Source organism: Mustelus asterias, chromosome 8 (assembly GCF_964213995.1).
Source record: "Mustelus asterias chromosome 8, sMusAst1.hap1.1, whole genome shotgun sequence".
Taxonomy (NCBI): Eukaryota; Metazoa; Chordata; class Chondrichthyes; order Carcharhiniformes; family Triakidae; genus Mustelus; species Mustelus asterias.
In genome coordinates this window covers 90163014-90181441 of record NC_135808.1, presented here as the reverse complement: position 1 = coordinate 90181441, position 18428 = coordinate 90163014, and the positions used below count along the sequence as shown (strand labels likewise).

The 18428-nt window shown below is 40.4% G+C and overlaps 1 protein-coding gene across 2 annotated transcripts in view; it reads left to right on the top strand.

Annotated features, from left to right (window-relative positions):
• The first annotated feature begins 2079 nt into the window (after nt 1-2079).
• efcab14 (EF-hand calcium binding domain 14) overlaps nt 2080-18428 on the top strand; it is an 87495-nt gene continuing 71146 nt past the window's right edge. Inside the window, exons 1-3 of one of the 2 annotated variants that reach the window (XM_078218477.1) lie at nt 2080-2591; nt 7157-7305; nt 15972-16117. In XM_078218477.1, coding sequence (XP_078074603.1) covers nt 2404-2591; nt 7157-7305; nt 15972-16117 — 483 coding nt within the window. In that variant the 5' untranslated portion in view covers nt 2080-2403. The remainder of the gene's footprint in view (nt 2592-7156; nt 7306-15971; nt 16118-18428) is intronic. The other variant, XM_078218478.1, reaches the window with a different exon arrangement.

The following is an 18428-nucleotide window of genomic DNA, read 5'->3' as shown; positions in this document are numbered from 1 at the left end:
TGATGGCATTTTAAATTTAGCAACATCTACTTAGGATCTGTGGTGTCTAGAGACATGGCAGGTAGCAGATTGGCCGAGCAGCCTTTCACACGGAACTATTCTCATGGTCAGCAAAGCACGAAGGAAAAGGAGAACATAATTCACATCATTTTACATTGAAGTGGAGAAATCATGGGACACTTGACAAAATTGGGATCAATGGGATTTTATGATACAAATGCTGGGGGCTGTAACACTGTGAGTCACAGTCATGCTCAAGATAAACTTGGAGCAAGACATGACCAGCGGAAGGAAGTGAAACATAGAAGGGAACTAAATGAGTAGTCACAGCCAAATGGCCTTGGGAACTGATATGTAGAACAAAGGAAGCTATATGTTGAAACTGACAACTTGCTGAACAATTTGACAATAAATTTATGTTTGAATGAATATAAGTTGAGACCCCTTCCCGGTACAGACGAGAGACAGTCTGACCTATGTGCATACAGGTAATAAACTTTGCCTGTCTTTAATTTGTATCTGCAACAATATAAATTTATGCTGTAAGAGAAGGAAGTGCTGACTGGTTGGCAAGTAGACTCTGATTTGTAGAGGTGTTGCCATGGAGAATGCACCAGGTGGCTGACAGTTAACTGCCAATTAACAATCAATTTAAGATTGTCATTTGGGCTCATAGTGTAGCATATTTGCATGTACTGAAAGTATTAATGCACAGGGCCCTGTTCTTTGTTGACAGAAAGAACATGTACATACATTGGGACTCTTTCATCTAAACAAAATAAGTGGGAGCCATTTCAGGGTCAACCTGCCTAGTTAAAATTTCAAACAATGCTTTGACAGTTGTCAGTCACCTGATGCATTCTCTATGGCAATATCTCTATCAATCAAAGTCTACTTGCCAACCAATCACCATTTTCTTCTCTCACAGTATAAATTGTTTTCCTCTTTCTCGGTAGCCTTGCTAAATATTCTGATGAGTGCAAGATGCAAAGCATGCCGCTTTGACATGTCACTTTTTTCATTAATAGTCAATTTTGTACTACTCATGACTATTTACAAAGGAAATTAAAAGTTGTGGCACCAATCATTGTGGCATTAAGGGAATAGCTCAAATATCAGAAAATACTTTTATATTTAAAATATATTTGCAATTCAAAACGTTGTTCTAAGGAAATTAGGCTCCAAATTTATAAAATTAGTATTTCGGAATCAGAGCTGCCTTTCATCCGTAATTATGACTTAGTACACTGTTTAAAAACTCAATAGATTTGAAATACATTCATGTAGTATCGCTTCTAGCTTTGCACCTAGTCACTCCTGACTGAAGATTTAACATTTATTTTACTGGTTTTTACAGTGAGAATAGTTAGTTGAAATCTCATCAACTCAGTGATAATGGTGAGTCCATCCAGGAAGATTGCAATACTGAAACCTGTGGAGAAACTTTTGACAGCAACTGTGCAAGTGGGTGCATGCCAGGAGTTGGTGAAAGTAATACCGGTGAGCTCTGACAATCCCGCTGATTTTACAATGGCAAATTCGAGGCTTATTCATAAGATACAACACTGACTCATCCACATCCAGGCCGCCAGAACACACAACCCTGACACACCACCATGTTCCCTGTCTGCCAGCATCTGTAGAGAGACAACAGAGTTAACTTTTCGACTCCAAATGACTCTGTTTCGTTCGAACGCTGATGGTTTTTCCAGCACTTTCTGTTTTTATTCCATCTCCAGTGTTTTGTTCTTATTTACCATGCCCCTAAAAAGATGCCCGTCCCGTCCCATAGGCCCGGTACTGCGCAGCCGCACTAACTTGGCCCACAGACTTGGTACTGCGCCGCCGCACTGACCGGTTCTGTCCCACAGTCTCGGTATTGCGCAGCCGCACTGACCGGTTCTGTCCCACAGTCTCGGTATTGCGCAGCCGCACTGACCGGTTCTGTCCCACAGGCTTGATACTGCGCGCAGCCGCACTGACCGGTTCTGTCCCACAGTCTCGGTATTGCGCAGCCGCACTGACCGGTTCTGACCCACAGGCCCGGTGCTGCGCAGCCGCACTGGCCATTTTTGCGCCACAGGCCCGGTACTGCGCAGGCGTATTGTCCTGGCTGGCTCCGCTCGCGCGTTCTAGTCTCCGTCAGAAGGTCAGTGCGACTGGACGGTATGTCGGGGCGCTTGTGGGATTGACCAATGGGGAAGCGGCTTGTGACGAGGTGGAGTTTGGCTGCTGTCGGAGGGGCGGGCGGTGCGAGTGGAAGATTCCGGACCTGATCTTCACACGGGTAACTCTCGCGACTCACCCTCTCGGTTTATATGTTGGGCCACGAAGCGCTGCAAGCTGGAGAGCAAACACGGACAGCTCGATGTTCAGTATAAAGCGGCGACGCCGCAGAAGAAGATGAAGAAGCGGAAGGAGCTGAACGCGCTTATCGGTCTCACCGGCGACGGCAAGAAGAAGAAGCCGAAGAAAAGCTCCGGCCACCAGCTGCTGCTGCGGACCGAGGGCACGGCCACGGCCTCCGACTCGGAATCCACCTCCGAGTTCGACGAGTTCGCTCAACCAGCCTCCAGTTCCCTGTTTACAAAGTAAGAGAGGGCCGAGGAGCCAGGGGCCCTTTGAAATTAAAGGCGCTTTTGTGCCCGCGGGCGAAACCAAAACTGTTCGGCAAACTTCGGTTAGTGTTGGAGGAGGAAGGAGTGAGCAGCCGAGCTGAGGCTGCATTGGGATGTCACAGTGATCTGCCTTTGGCAAGTTTTACAAACTCTTCTGTTTGAAAACTATGCTTTAACTCCCCCCCCCCCCCCCCCATCCATTGGGTTGTTTCCACTGGTTCCAGGGTTGTACATTAATTTGTCAATAATAACGAAGGTTTCTGATAAGAGGTGCCAGGTCAACCAAATTTCCTGACCCATAACAACGAAGAAAGTCAAATATAGGAGCAGAAGCAGGCGAATTCAGCCCTTTGAGTCTGCACTGCCATTCAGTCAGGTCATGGTTGATCTCTCCCTGGTCTCAAATCCACTTCCCCATCGATCCCCCAAACCCTTTATCCTGTTTTTCTTATTAGAAATATATTTATCTCCTTGAAACCATTTAGTGATTCAGACTCCGTTGCGTTATGGGGCAGCGAGTTCCACAAATTCGCCACCCTCTGTGAGAAGTAGTTCCTCCTCCTCTCAGTTTTAAATTACCATCCCTCAACCTGTACCTGTGACGACGACTTCTAGAAAGGATAGGGGCGATTAGATGAGAAAGTAGATGTAGAACATGGGAGAATAACAACAATGAGATGATTTATCTTAATTTCTATAGAAGAATGGAAGAACTGAGTATATGGGAGTAGTAAGTAGTAGTACTGGAAAACAATCTGTGGAACACAGTAGAAAAGGCATTGTTTCTGATATGTAACTTTCACTATTGAGGGAAGTCAGTCGAAATGAGATTGACTGCAATTCTTCAGATGTTTTTGGTTATGAAAATTGTACTAGAACTGGTTTGCCAACATTTGTCCAGAAAATTGTTATAGGCTATTCAGTGATCTTTGTCTAGAAAGACACTCTGCTTGAAAGGCATGTGACCAAGGTACACAGGGTAAGGTAGCATAGTAATTGCACTACGTGACTAAGAATCCAAAGGTTTAGGTTGCTCATCTGGCAACATGAATCAATGTTAAGGAACCCTGCAATCACTCTTCCCTAGTTGTATGATACTGTCAGCCATAGTTCACTTTAAAGCACTTGCCAGTCAGTCAGAGATTGTGGGTTCAATTCCTGTTCTAGAACTTGAACACACAAATCTTGACTGTCACCCCAGTGCAGTACCTCAGTATTGAGGGAGTGCTCCACTGTCAAAAAGTTTAAATTGAGGCCTTGTTAACGCTGTAAGGTGGATGTAAAAGATTCCATGGGAATATTTTGAAGGACAGGGTGGTTATTCCTTGTATCGTCATCAATATTTATCAAAATCACAAAAACAGATGACATGACCATTCTTATGCCGCTTTGGAAGTTCACTGTGGGCAGATGTGTTGGCGAAAAACCAACATGCGGGTAAATCCCTAGATGCTTTTGTCTGGGACAGTATTGATTAGAATGGCTGGCATTGCACAGCCCTTGTCAAGACAATATCCCATCTTAATACTGAAGTCACCCTCCATCATCTGTGGCACACCGACCACCAAATGATATAGATTCAGAATGGATCTAGCAGCCCAAAGCCGGACATCCATGAGGACTATCAGCAGCTACAGCAGAATTGCATTACTGTACGATCTGTAACCTCACAGCCTGACATATTCCCTGTTTTACTATTATCATCAAGCCTGGAGATTCAGCCCTGATTAAATGACTAACTGGCTGAGAAGACTCCATGAATATCCTCATCCTCAATGATGGCAGAGTCCAGTGAGTGAGTGCAAAAAAAAAGGCTGAAGTGTTTGTGAATGTCTTCAGTCAGAAATGTATTGTGGATGATTTATCTCTGCCTCCTCCTGGAGTCGCCACCAATGTAGAAGCCGGCCTTGAGCCAGTTCAATCCACATGATATCAGGGAGCAGCTGAGTCCACTAGTTGCAGCCAAGACTATGGGCCTTGGCAATCTCCTGGCTTTAATACTGAAGACTTGTGCTCCAGAAACAGCCATTCCTCTAACCAAGCTGTTCTTGTGCAGCTACAACACTGGCAACTATCCGGTGCCCCGGTATGTCCTGTCCATATAAAGCAGGACAAAATCCAAACGAGTTACTGCCCCATCAGTCTCCCCTCGATTATCAACAAAGTGGTTGAATGTGGTGTTGTCAGTGCTATTTTGCGGCAACTATTCAACAGTGACCCACTCAGTGACGTTTGGTTTGGGTTCTGTCAACGCCATGTAGCTTGAGTCCTCATTACAGCCTTGGTCCAAACATAGACAAAACCAATTTCATAGGTAAGGTGGGAGTGACTTTCCTTCACATCAAAGCAGATTTAAGTGTGACATTATGGGCTTGTAGTAAAATTGAAACTGGGATTTGTGGGGTAGGGGGGGGAATCTCTCCACAGACTGGCGTTGTGTCCAGCACATGGACGATGTGGTTCTTGGAGGCCAATTGTCTTAGTCCAGGACTAGTTTACTAGGCCCAACCATCTTCAACTACTTCATTAGTGACCTTCCCTTTATTATAAAGCTAGGAATGAGGATGTTTGCAGATGATTGTACAGTATTCATTTCCATACACAACTCCTCAGATAATTTAGCTAATTGCAGCATCCTATACGTAAGTTAGTTCATGTTTGTGAGCTATATGTGATGACTTCTGTGGCAGCGTGCAGCATGACCTGGGCAACACTCAGGTTTGGAGTGATAAGTGACAAGCAACAGGTGCCAGACAGTAACCATTTCCGGTAACAGAAATGGGGATTTTCACAGTAATTTCATTGCAGTATTAATGTAAGCCTACTTGTGACACTAATAAATAAACTAGAAAGTCTGATCATTCTCCATGGCATTCACTGTCATTACCATCACTGAATCTTTCATCAAAAAATATCCTGGGAGTTAGTTTCACTGTTGACTGGAATCTTGACTGGACCAGCTATATATAAACATTGTGGAGCAGGTCAGCGGCTCGTATTCTGCAGACCCCTGATACTTACCTGCCATCTACAAGGCACAGGTCAGGAGTGTAATGAAATATTCTTCACTTGGCTGGGTAACAGCAGCTGCAATATTCAAGAAGCTTGACACCATCCAGAATAATGCAGCTGGCTTGGTTGGCATCCCATCCAGCACTTAAACATAGAGTTATTCAAGAAAATGAATGAATGTATTGATAAAATTTAGTGGATGTTGTGTGTATTTTTGTTTCAAAAACTGTTTCCTCAGGTGTTAATGGGAGCTTGCGGTCATTTAACATTAAAGAAAGTTAGCATTAATGACTTAACATTTAAAGGGCGTTTATTAGCATGAATTGGAAGTTGGCTAAAGGACAAAATACTGTTTTTCAGACTGGAGGGATGCAAATAATTTTTTTACAGTCAGTGTTTGGATTTCTGCTGCAATTTTAAATTAGATATGAGGATTCGAAATAAAAATCTCCATATGACACCATTAAACAACAATGTTAATTGAACAGGAACATGATCATGTGCCCAACCAAATAAATAATTTAATGAAATTTACTGCTGAGAAATGTGGGTCGAACAAAACCATTGTCTTCGTCCTCATTCACAAGCTCAGTACCCCCGCCACCTGCCTCTCCCTCTCAGCCATTGTATCGGATAGAATTTTCTTGTTCATACTCAAATTGAGCGTCTTAACTACATATCCCTGTAAGTGGGACGTAGATAAATGATTTGAGAGGGGAATTGGGCATTTGGGTGGATAACTCTTTTAGAGCAGTAATAATTGGCTGAAAGGCCTCCATTGTCCTGTAAAATTCTGTGATACTATTGTGTGATTTGTTGTCCTACAGTATGTGCCAAGTCACAGATTCAACTGCCCTGGTCATGCAGAATGCACACACAAACAAGCAATGCAAGTTTCACTTGCATTGAAAGCTTGCTTGTAATTTCATTAAATTTACTGAGTGAGCCTAAAATTTAAGGGAGCAGCAGTTTTTTTTAAAGTATATTTACTAGTGTCACAAGTAGGCTTACATTGAACTGCAATGAAGTTACTGTGAAAATCCCCTAGTCGCCATACTCTGGCGCCTGTTCGGGTACTCTGAGGGAGAAGTTAGCATGGCCAATGTACCTAACCAGCACGTCTTTCGGACTATGGGAGGAAACTGGAGCACTTGGAGGAAACACGTAGACACAAGGAGAACGTGCAGACTCCGCACAGACAGTGATCCAAGCCAGGAATCAAACCCGGGTCCCTGGCATTGTGAGACAGCAGCGTTAACCACTGTGCTGCCCTATCAGCAAGGTCACACATGGTTGATTACTAGCTCAGCAAAAATATTCACATGTTAGTGGAAATGAACAGGGCAAAAAAACATAATTATAACTGTTTGCGTTATGAAATGGTGTGGTGACATTTCCTCTTTTCAACTTTTGTCCATTGCTCAAATTTATTAATAAATTGTACAAGCTAATTGGGGTGAAAATGTCAGTGTTTATACAGTGTTAAATGGTACATAGTCATTTTCAGTTTTTTTCTTCTATTGCAGGAGAGGCTACATAAGATGCTGCAAGATTTGCTATCCACTGTGTGCGTTTGTTATGCTAGCTGCTTGTGTAGTGGCTTGTGTTGGTTTGGTCTGGATGCAGGTTGCCCTCAAAGAAGATCTGGATGCACTGAAAGAAAAGTTTAGAACATGTAAGTAGTCTATTACAAAATAAGAGCAAAACAAAACTGTTCTTGTGGGGACAGGATATTCCGCACATCTTCAAAGTTTTTTGGTGGCTTTGCATTTGGTGTTAGGAGGAAACTTGATCACACCATGGAGAATAGGAACTTCAAGTGCCGGACCTGATAAAACTGCAAGACAATTGAACTCCTATTCCATGAGTGAAGCTTTCATTTAATCAAAACCTTTTATGGGGGACATTCTAATAAAATATTGCAAAGTTTTACATCCTAGCAGTATATATTTACAGTCACACTGCTGGTGGTTCAAGTGAAAAATGGATATGTCACAATGTGACCGTATAGGAAACTTAATAGAGATTGTGTTTTAGATGAAAATTTCAATATGTAGAAGGAGCTTTACCTGGAATTCAGCAAATACCTTGTGTTATGCCTGACTTGAAAGTGCATATTGCTGATACTCGATGTAGAACATCAAAAATTCAGCACTTCGTGACTGATTTATCCACCTCTACAAATGCCTAATTATTTCCTTGCTGATTGCTTGTATGCATTTATGCTAATGCACATTAGATCACAGCAAGTGTTGTTTGAAAATAATTGATTATCAGTCAGAGGAATTTACATCCCATCAGTTGTGGTTGGATCCAAATATTAATCCTACAGTTGAGAATTTTGTGTGCAACTCACTTCACCTAGTCCCCTCAACTTTGGAATGGACTGAGAGTGACCTAGAGCTATCTGACCTTTGAAAAAGGACAGTGTGTGTTTGGTACCACTGCCTATTCAGCCACTAAAGTGGCTGGCCTAAAGTTGAGCCAAGCATTGAAATGAAGGTTCTGGATAGCAGATCCAAAAAGCTGGGTTTCTTAGGGTAAAAAAAATGCTTCAATATGTTTACTTGATTTTAACTTTCATCAAAATGATTGTTTTTAGATTGAACTGCCTAATTGTTGACTGTAATGGTATATATGGAACTATTCTATTTGTCATATCTTGGAGTGATAGGACCTGTAGACCTGGGGTCATGACTCAGATTTTGTACAAGTGAGGTTGTACAAAAAATACCATGCGATGTTTACACTAGTGACTTAATTAACTCTATATTGTATGTAAACCACCAGGTTTTAATTTAATTGTACGCCACTATTTATACTGGATGTCTCAACCCATTACTATCAGAGGTAATATCTGGTACTTTCGTAACAGTTACTGCTCTTTAGAGTATGTTTGGATGTATGTAAACTGATGAAGCATAGTAACAATGCTTTTTTTTCTGTCTGTTCCTAAGTCCTCTGGACCTGGGGATTATTCTAAGGTAGCTTAGGTTTGTGATGTAAAAGAATGCGAGAACTATAATTCTGCTAATTAGAGGCCTATTACCTCATGTCTTTGGTGGGGATATTGGGTAATGAAAAGATAGCCACATCATTTGTTAATTCTAAAGATAAGTTCTTGTCGGCACAAATTTGCAGAATAGTTTTTCCTTTTTTATTTCACAACTCATGAAGTTATGAAACATTTAAATTCTTGGGTTGGGGTGAAGATTAGAAGATTATGCATTTAGTCTCAGATGGTGAATTTTTCCAACTCCGATCAGGTGAGATCCAGCACGATCAAGGCACAGCATCGAAATGATTTTGGTAATCTTCAGTTGATTTGTCCTTTATGAGATCAAGTAGAAAAAGTTGTAAACTAGACAATGAATTGACTTGGTAATAGAAATGGAGGTGCTGATTACCATAAGGCAGCTGGGACCTACAGAGCTGGCCCCAGGTATCAGTAAGAGTTTTAACAACACCAGGTTAAAGTCCAACAGGTTTATTTGGTAGCAAATACCATTAGCTTTCGGAGCGCTGCTCCTTCGTCAGATGGAATGGAAATGTGCACATTTTAGCAAAGCTAATGGTATTTGCTACCAAATAAACCTGTTGGACTTTAACCTGGTGTTGTTAAAACTCTTAACTGTGTTTATCCCAGTCCAACGCCGGCATCTCCACATCATGACCCAGGTATCAGGTCAGGCTCCATTTTCTGATCATAGCAGTGTTGAAGATATTAGCAGACAATCGTAACTTATGGTTAATGCCATATTGCATTGGAAAGTTAAAATATTTTGTGGAGATGGGCATTATTCAAAGACCCATATGTATAATATTTACGAAACTCAAACAAAAATTTTAATAATGAGGAAAGAAAAATATTTGGATATGATAGCATAGAAGGGCATACATTTAAAGATCGTCACTAATGTGCTGTACAGTAATTTTTCCACCCCCCTAATTTGGGTCATGCTGCAGGTTAACGGGTAGGTAGAAAACTGTTCAAAGGCCTTTTCAAATTTTTCAATTTGAGCAATGCTGTTTCTTTTGCTCTTTTTCCCTGTGAAAATGGGCAATGTACCAAGCAGTCTGGCTAAATCAAAAACTCGCTGTGCAGAAAATTGCACTCCTTTGACCCATCATTTGACAACTCTATTCATTAGTCATATTGTTCAATCATTGTTCAGAGATGATGGTATTATTGCTTGACTTAAAGCCATACACGTGTGTGTAAAACATAGCCCATTTTGAATAAAGAGGGATTGTAACTTGCGAGGTCCCCAGCTTTGAATTGGAGGGAAATCCAAAGATGTGCTGAGGAACAGGTAAGGATTTGTACAGCAATTGCTCAGATGTACAAAGTTTTCCCTAGACAATTGCTCTGCACTGGGAGCTATCCAAGAAAGTGATTTAAATTGCAAACTTTGGATGGTTCTGACTGGGTTACTCCAATAGTTATTCAGGAAAAGTAAAAAGAATTAAAACTTCTAACTTGTGGGTAATTATTGTGTACACAGACTGGTAACACTCTTTCCCCCACCATATCCAACCTCCGATTTTTCAAAGCACACTCCCCCAAATCCTATCCTTTTACTTTGGATGCATACTTATTTGCATTCTCCCTGGCCTGTCAATTTCATGATGTGGAGATGTCAATTTCACTGGACCTTTAAATGTACTACGGCAGCTAGTGCTGTAAAAAATCTCAGTTAGTGAGATTGTCCTGGCTGGAGACAATACACATCTCTTTAACCTGTGATTAACCCTCTCTCCATTCACATTCTCTATACTTTTAAGACTTGATTACCTGTAAAGACTCGCATTCCAACCATTATTTTGTATATTGAGTTTGTGTCTTTATGTGCCCTGTTTGTGAACAGAACTCTCACTCACCTGATGAAGGGGCAGCGCTCCAAAAGCTTGTGGCTTGTGCTACCAAATAAACCTGTTGGACTTTAACTTGGTGTTGTGAGACTTACTGTGCTTACCCCAGTCCAACGCCGGCATCTCCACATCATGGTTTCCAGTCACTAAAGCAGCCTTCTATCACCACCCTCTGTCTCCTACAACTGAGCCAATTTTGAATCCACTTTATCAAATTACCCTATATCCCATGTACATTTGCCTTTTTTATAAGTCTCCCATGTGGGACCTAGCCAAAACGTTTGCTGAAATCCATATAAACTACATCAGCTGCACTACCCTTGTCTACACACCTTGTCACCACCTTAAAAATTAATTCAAATTTATTAGGCATGACCTCGCTCTAATGAAGCCATGCTGGCTATACCTGATCAAGCCATGCCTCTCCAAGTGGAGTTAGGTTCTCTGCTTCAGAATTTTCTCCAATAGTTTCCCGACAACTGATGAGACTCACTTTTCTGAAATTCCCTGGTTTATCTTTACGACTCTTTTTAAATAGCGGAACCACATTGGCTGTTCTCCAGTCCTCTGGCACCTCCCCCATGGCCAAAGAGGAATTAAAAATTTGGGTCAGAACCTGCAATTGTCTCCCTTGCCTCCCACAGCAGCCTGGGTCACAATTCATCCAGTCCTGGAGATTTGTCTACTTTTAAGCCTGCTAATATCTCCAATATCTTGTCTTTCCCTATGTCAATTTGCTCAGAACTCTGTCTCCCTGAATTCCATACCTTTGTCCTCATTCTCTTGAGTGAAATGGGATGTGAAGTATTCATTCAACACTCTTAGGAATGTCCTCTGGCTCCACCCATAGATTGCCCCCTTGGTCCCTAATGGCCCTGCTCCTTGCCTGGTTATCCTGCTCCCATTGATATACTTATAGAATATCTTGGGATTTTCCCTTTTTTAACCAACCAGGACTTTCTCATATCCCTCACATTTCTCATATCTATATAATATATTGTTGTGATTGGGTGTTATCCGATGGCATTTTATGAATTTAGGCAGTTCCTTTACTATGTAGGCAGCAAGAAATAAAAGCTGTGGGAATAGATTGGCAGTAGATGCATATATGTAAGCAGTAACAAAGTGGAATGAACGAGGATAGAAAGAAGAAAATAAGTGACAAATTTGAGGGTGAAGGGGGTGGGAAATTTGCAGCAGTTGATATGCTAAATCGAGCAGTGAAGTGTAGAGCTGAGGTTTTTGGTTCCTGGGGTTGCAATTCTGACTTTTGTTTGAAACCAAAACACCGTTTCAAATTTTGTGTTTTTGCCTGGTCTGTTGGAAATATTCCAGCAGACCTTCTTTATAAAACTTGAATGATTTAATGCTGCAGTTCTTTTGATATGCTATTTATAGAGAAAAATGCTTAAAATGTAGTTGAACAGAGTACTCCACAAGTGAAGGTAACTGCATTATTCAGTGGCATACATGTCTCCTTCGCAAGTGGAGGTAAAGTTCCAGGATGCTATTTATACAAGATATGTATTCACTGAAATTTTAGTTTCCTTTTTGTCCTTGTAGTAGTGTAAAGTATAACAGATACTAGTCATGCATTGTAGTGATTACTGCTGCATATTCACCAAAGTAAGCAAAAGTACTGCTGTTCTTTGAAAATGTTTTCTGTTGGTGGGTTATAGGAAACTGGTTCTGGCCAGATTGTTGAGTTCCTGGAAAAAGCACGGTGCACATTATTAAACTGTAGGCATTTTGTGTAAAGTAATAGGGAGCAAAAGAAGTCAGCAATATATTTTCATTTTTTATTCTTTCATGGGATGTGGGCATTGCTGGCAAAGCTAGTATTTGTTGCTAATTGCCCTTGAAACGAGTGGCTTTCCAGGCCATTTCAGAGGGTAGTTAAGGGTCAACCACATTACTGTGGATCTGAAGTCTCATGTAGGCCACGTAAGGAGACTAGTTTTCAAATTCATCTGCCACGATGGGTTTTGAACTCGGGTCCCGAGAGCCTGGTCATCTGGATCCCTATTCCAGTGACTTTACTACTGTGCCACCGTCTTCCCCCTTAAGATCTATCGTATACAGGTTGCTGTAATGATAGACTGTAATAGGCAAGCACAATACTGATTTGTCAAATTAGAGTCATAGAGTCATAGGGGTTTACAGCTTGGAAACACGCCCTTCAGCCCAACATGTCCATGCCACCCAGTTTTTACCACTAAGCTAGTCCCAATTGCCTGCATTTGGCCCATATCCCTCTACACCCAACTTATCCATGTAACTGTCAATGCTTTTTAAAAGACAAAATTGTACCCACCTCTACTACTACCTGTGGCAGCTTGTTCCAGACACTCACCACCCTCTGTATGTAAAAATTGCCCCTCTGGACCCTTTTGTATCTCTCACCTATGCCCGCTAGTTTCAGACTCCCCTACCTTTGGGAAAAGATATTGACTAGCTGATTTATGCCCCTCATTATTTTATAGATCTCTATAAGTTACCCCTCAGCCTTCTACGCTCCAGAGCAAAAAGTCCCAGTCTATCCAGCCTCTCCTTATAACTCAAACCATCAAGTCATATCATCAATGGATGACATGCATTTCCTCTGTCTGACGTTTTGTACATGTTGGATAAGTTCAAAGTCTATATTATTGGCCTGCGATCTAATTCTCATCTGTACTTTGTTTCACTTTGGTAAATTTTATTTGGTTTCAATAGGATAGGTCTATTTAAGTTGGACGTGCGTTGATTAAATTACTTGGAAATTTATTTTTAATACTAAATTTTATTGTGTTAATTACATCGAATAAGCTTTGAATTAATATCTGACTTATTGGCATCAGTCTGTCTTGGGCGATGATGGTTTGCACCCAGGGTGTGCGCCACTTTTGTGTTGATAATTGTCTGTTATACCTGTAAAGACAAATTTGCAAGTGGCAATTCCTTCTACTGCTGGCACAGATGAATGGCATTGGTCCGAGATCGACTAAGGAGTTTTCCTTCCAATGGGCTCTCTTTTCTGGCAACTGGTTATTTCTTTTGTTGTTCTCTCTTTTTCATGCCCTTCCTCACTGAATGTCTCCAGGCACTCCACTTAGCAGCATGAACTTGTCATGCATCAACTCTGTTCCTGCTCAACTTGAAGTCTTGTTTGCAGACGGCTTGGGGGAAATTCTCCCGTCCTGCCCGCCTCAGGAATTGTAGCGGGCAGGGGGTGGACCACGCAAAGGCCCATTGACCTCGGGCGGGATTCTCCGGTTTTGGGGCAAGCGCAGCAAGAGAATCCTACCCCTTGTATTGTAGATGTGGGTGACTTGTTGGTCTTCTGCCAATAGCAAGCTTGCCACAGAGCATGTCTTTGGAATGTGCCCATCATTCATTTGACTCTCAATGGAGTAGCTGCTGACTTGAGGGCAAATGTGTTAGGGAGTTGGTATGCTTCTAAATTTGACATTCTGCTTTGCCAAGAAGTGCTCAATATTTGTCTGAGCCAGTGGAGGTGGAAGCTGTTCAGTTACTTTTCTTGGCTTGTATAGGTTGTCCATGTCTTGTTGTAAAGGAGTGTGCTGATATCACAGGCATGGTGAACACCGAGTTGTTAGTTGACACTTGACTTCTCAACTTGACATGATGGCTGTGGCCTTGGCAATCCTGGTGTTGATTTCAGCATGAAGGGACAGGTTGCTGGTAATGGTTGAATCAAGGTATGTGAAGTTGTCGACAACCTCCAGAGTGAGGTTGTTATTGTTGATGGAAGATGGAGTCTCTACAACCTGGTCTCTAATTTTGGTCTTCCTGACCCTAATTCTCAGCCCATACTAAACTAATATTGTACTTATTGTATAATTTGGGTTTAGGGTTTGAATTTTAGATTTTGAAGGGTGATGGAAACCAGTTGGATCATCTTATTTGGGCAAATAGTTTGTTAGGGCATGTTATAGAACATAGTTTGTTTTCCCTCTTTCTGCAGCTATTCTCAAGAAGCATGTTTTTATTTTTTTTAAAATGAATTGCCATTAAAAAACATTTGCTATTCCAGCTGAAGCTGCTTGGTTCTCCTATTTCTGGCACCTGCTGTGTGACTGAAGTACATTGTTCTTCTCTGCATAACTAGTCAATGAAATGTGACGTGTATGTACCTTTGCCAACTTTTTACTATAAACTCCAAAAACCACATTTAGAATGAAAACAATGATGTAAACTTATTATGCTTTAATTGCACCCTTTCACTAACACCTCAGCTTGTAATGCAGAGAATCTCTGTGCTGCAACCAGCCCGCTTCCCAAATTGCCATCAGTTTCATATATTATCCAAAGATTATGTAATAAAATAGGAAAAACATTTGATGTACTGATTAAATACTTCTGAGAGACAATGTTAAATATTTGGCTGGGAATGTATTGCCTGAAAGGATGGAAGCAGATTCATTGGGAACTTTCCAAGTGAAATTGGATAAAACATGAAGGGAAAGAAATTGCAGGGCTCTGGAGAAAGTCTCACTCTCCTGCTCTAATTGGTGACATTTCCAGAATCACACAAGGGTCATAAATAGCCTCGTTATGTGCTTTATAATTCTATGATAATGTATTGCCTTAAAACAGGGACTGAATTAAGTATGCAGACCGTAGTCTACTTATCCATTTGAAAACTCCACATTTTGGTAACTCTTGTGTGCGATGCCATGGGTGATTGATTAGTGAAAAACTGTTTCAACAAGGGTTTTACAAGAAGTGCAGTATCTGCATTGGCCTACAATAATACAGGAAACTTGTAAGAAGCAATCCTTCAGGAACACATTTGCTAATTTTTTGTTGTTGTTAGCAATTATCCATTTTGATGCAAGAAGTTCTAATTAAAGTCGTTTTGTAATTGCCAATTTGTGCAGTAATTATCTGTTTAAAGCTACTAGGACCAGACTAGTCAGGCATTTATAGACAAGTTGCCATTTTAATGTGCAAAGATGAGGACCTTTTTATTTGAGGACTGCAACATTTTAATCAACACTCCATAGTTTGAGATAGAGAATAGCAGTTAAAGTTCCTCCTCACGTGCGTTTACAATATTGATCTATTTCAAGCTCAGAAAAACATCTTTCTGCACTAGTGTTATGATTGCGACGTTTTTCTATTTCCTACACAACCAGTATGTGCCCACTGAACAAATTTGACAGTTATTGCCAAATTAGTAGTTTAATGTGATGCCATGGCTTTTGGTACCTAACTTGTGACTAGCCAAGTGCTTAACAATAGAGTTTGCAAGTGACAAAATAAATTTTCATCCCCATTATTTTAGATTCTCAGCATTCATTGCACTGGATTATCTAATTTTTCCATAACATAGAGCAGATATGGAGCTAAGAATTTGAACTGATTTTAAGCAAGCACATTTTAACTAAGTTCTTTATGCTCTTTTTATAGTTTATATTTCTGCATGTTTTAGCCCTAAAACTGGAATTTGTTTTGTCCTTTTAGTGGAATCTAGCCAAAAGACCTCGTTTAGTGACATTCCAAAACTAAGCGAAGATCTCCTTGCAGCCCAGAAGGACCTTACCAATATAGACACTGGAGACAGAGGGATTAGCAAAATATGGACCAACATCACAGAGCTGAATAAGCAAGTAAGCAAAGGAGGATCTTATTATTCATCAAACAGTGTACAGTATTTGCAGAATGGAAAACAAACAGGCTGGAAGAATTGAAGCGTTTAACATTTACTATCAAATCATTTATTATCTTTCAGGTTACAAGACCAATATTCAATTATATGAACAAGTCTAAGTCTGAAATAAAACAAAATGCTGGAAATACTCAGCAGGTCAAGCAATATCTGTGGAGAGTTAAACAGTTAACTGTTTCAGGTTGAACTCCTATGAGAAATCTGAAATTTTCACACTGTTTCTCTCTCCACAGATATTGCACGACTAGCTGAGTGTTTGCAACACTTTGCTTTAATAGAATTATATGGAACTATATTCTATACATTACTCACTAACCATGTGGCTAATTCGATTTAATAGGAAATCAAAATGAGTAATAGATACCACCATTGGGCATGGAATCTCAATACTTGTTTCTGCATGCTGAATGCATGTGTACTTTTTGTCCATTTGTTGGTGAAATGGTAGGATGAAAAGTAGAAAGTGCAAGTGTTTTTGACTGTTGCGAGAAGTTTGGTTACTGAATAGTGATAGTAAGTAAATATACACAAGTGAAGTGCCTTTACCTGTATTGTGAGAGAGTATGTTAGGCTTTTTTTACTAAAATTAGTGAACGCAGCTGAAATAGATCCACCATAGCCACATCTACTATGTCAATTTCTATTGGATGACACTGATGTGGAATAATTGAAGCAAAATGTTTATATAGATGCATTGAAGATCGTTTGACATTTCTAAATTATATTTAAAGAAAGAAATGTTTTTACATTTAAAAACTTTGCCAAAATTCTGCCATGTCTGCTTTTATTTCAGTAGAAAAAATTAGTTCATAACCTATCAAAATAATTGTGATATATTTGATACAGACTATCTATTTTGTGCATTTTGATTTCTGAAGAAAACCAAATATGTTGCTTATGATTTATATTCCTATATAAGGGTTGCACAGTGGTTAGCACTCCTGTCTCACAGCACCAGGTACCCAGGTTTGATTCCCAGCGTGGGTCATGAGGAGTCTGCACGTTCTCCCCGTGTCTGCGTGCGTTTCCTCCGGGTGCTCCGGCCTTCTCCCACAGTCCGAAAGACGTGCTGATTAGGTGCATTGGCTATGCTAAATTCTCCCTCCGTGTCCCTGAACAGGCGCCAGAGTGTGGCAACCAGGGGATTTTCACAGTAACTTAAATGCAGTGGTAATGTAAGCCTACTTGTGACACTAATAAAGTTATATTCTGACACGCGATATAAATGGAATGATGGTGGTACTTAACTAATTCTCAGTGTGCTTAACAGAATAGGACAGTTACTGCTCTCTAGCTGTATTATGAAATTTTGTGAAGACATTGGCTAATATCATCTACAAAATCAGCCCATCAGGTGATTAGGAGTACTACATTTCAAGACTAGTCTTGGAATTTCATGTATTGCAATTCTCTGAATTTTGATAGGAAATAAATGGAGTAAGAGTACAAAGAATTTAATGTTAGATGTGTTCAAAATATCCAATTTTTTGGCGCCTTTACAGTCTAAGATTTGAGTTTCTCCAATCAACTTTCCAATTCAAGTTTTAAGGCTTATATTTTCTGTTTAAAGGAATGTACCAGAAAGCAGATTTGATTTCAATGTTTGAACTCTTTTGAGTATTCTTTGGCATCTTAAAGGTTATTTTGATTCAACATTGAAGTTTTTCAGTCCCTGATCTCCTGCAGTGAATTTACCACAGAGACATTTTCTCCTTTTCAAAATTAATTTTAGGATCTGGTGGCTCAAATATATAATAGGAAAATAATTGTTTGCAAACATGGGATTTATTCAATGGATATCTGTATATTAATAAAAATAGCAAGTAGAGGGTTGTAAGGGATGCATGGGGTAAATGCATAAGAGGCCAGAATTAGAAATGAAGAGTTAGAGCGGGCTTATGGATTGTAGGCGATCACGATTAGCAAGGTGAGGCTATGAAGAGACTTGACATAGAATAACAAAACACACCATTTGTGTAAGTCAATTGCTTACTTCTCTTGATGTTTTACTTTCAGGCATCTACTGGTATGTGAACATGCTCTGCCATGGTGTAGTAGACATAATGCGTGTGCATGCATAGTTGGGGTGTTCTGGGTAACAGGTAAAGGTGATATTGAACAGACCATTGGGGATATTATGTGGTTAGTGGGCTACTTAACCATGTTTCGCAGGCACAGCTAGACATTAAAAATATGGATGAGAGCAAAGAGGAATATTATTAAGCAATATCATGAAGGTAAAGATGATATTA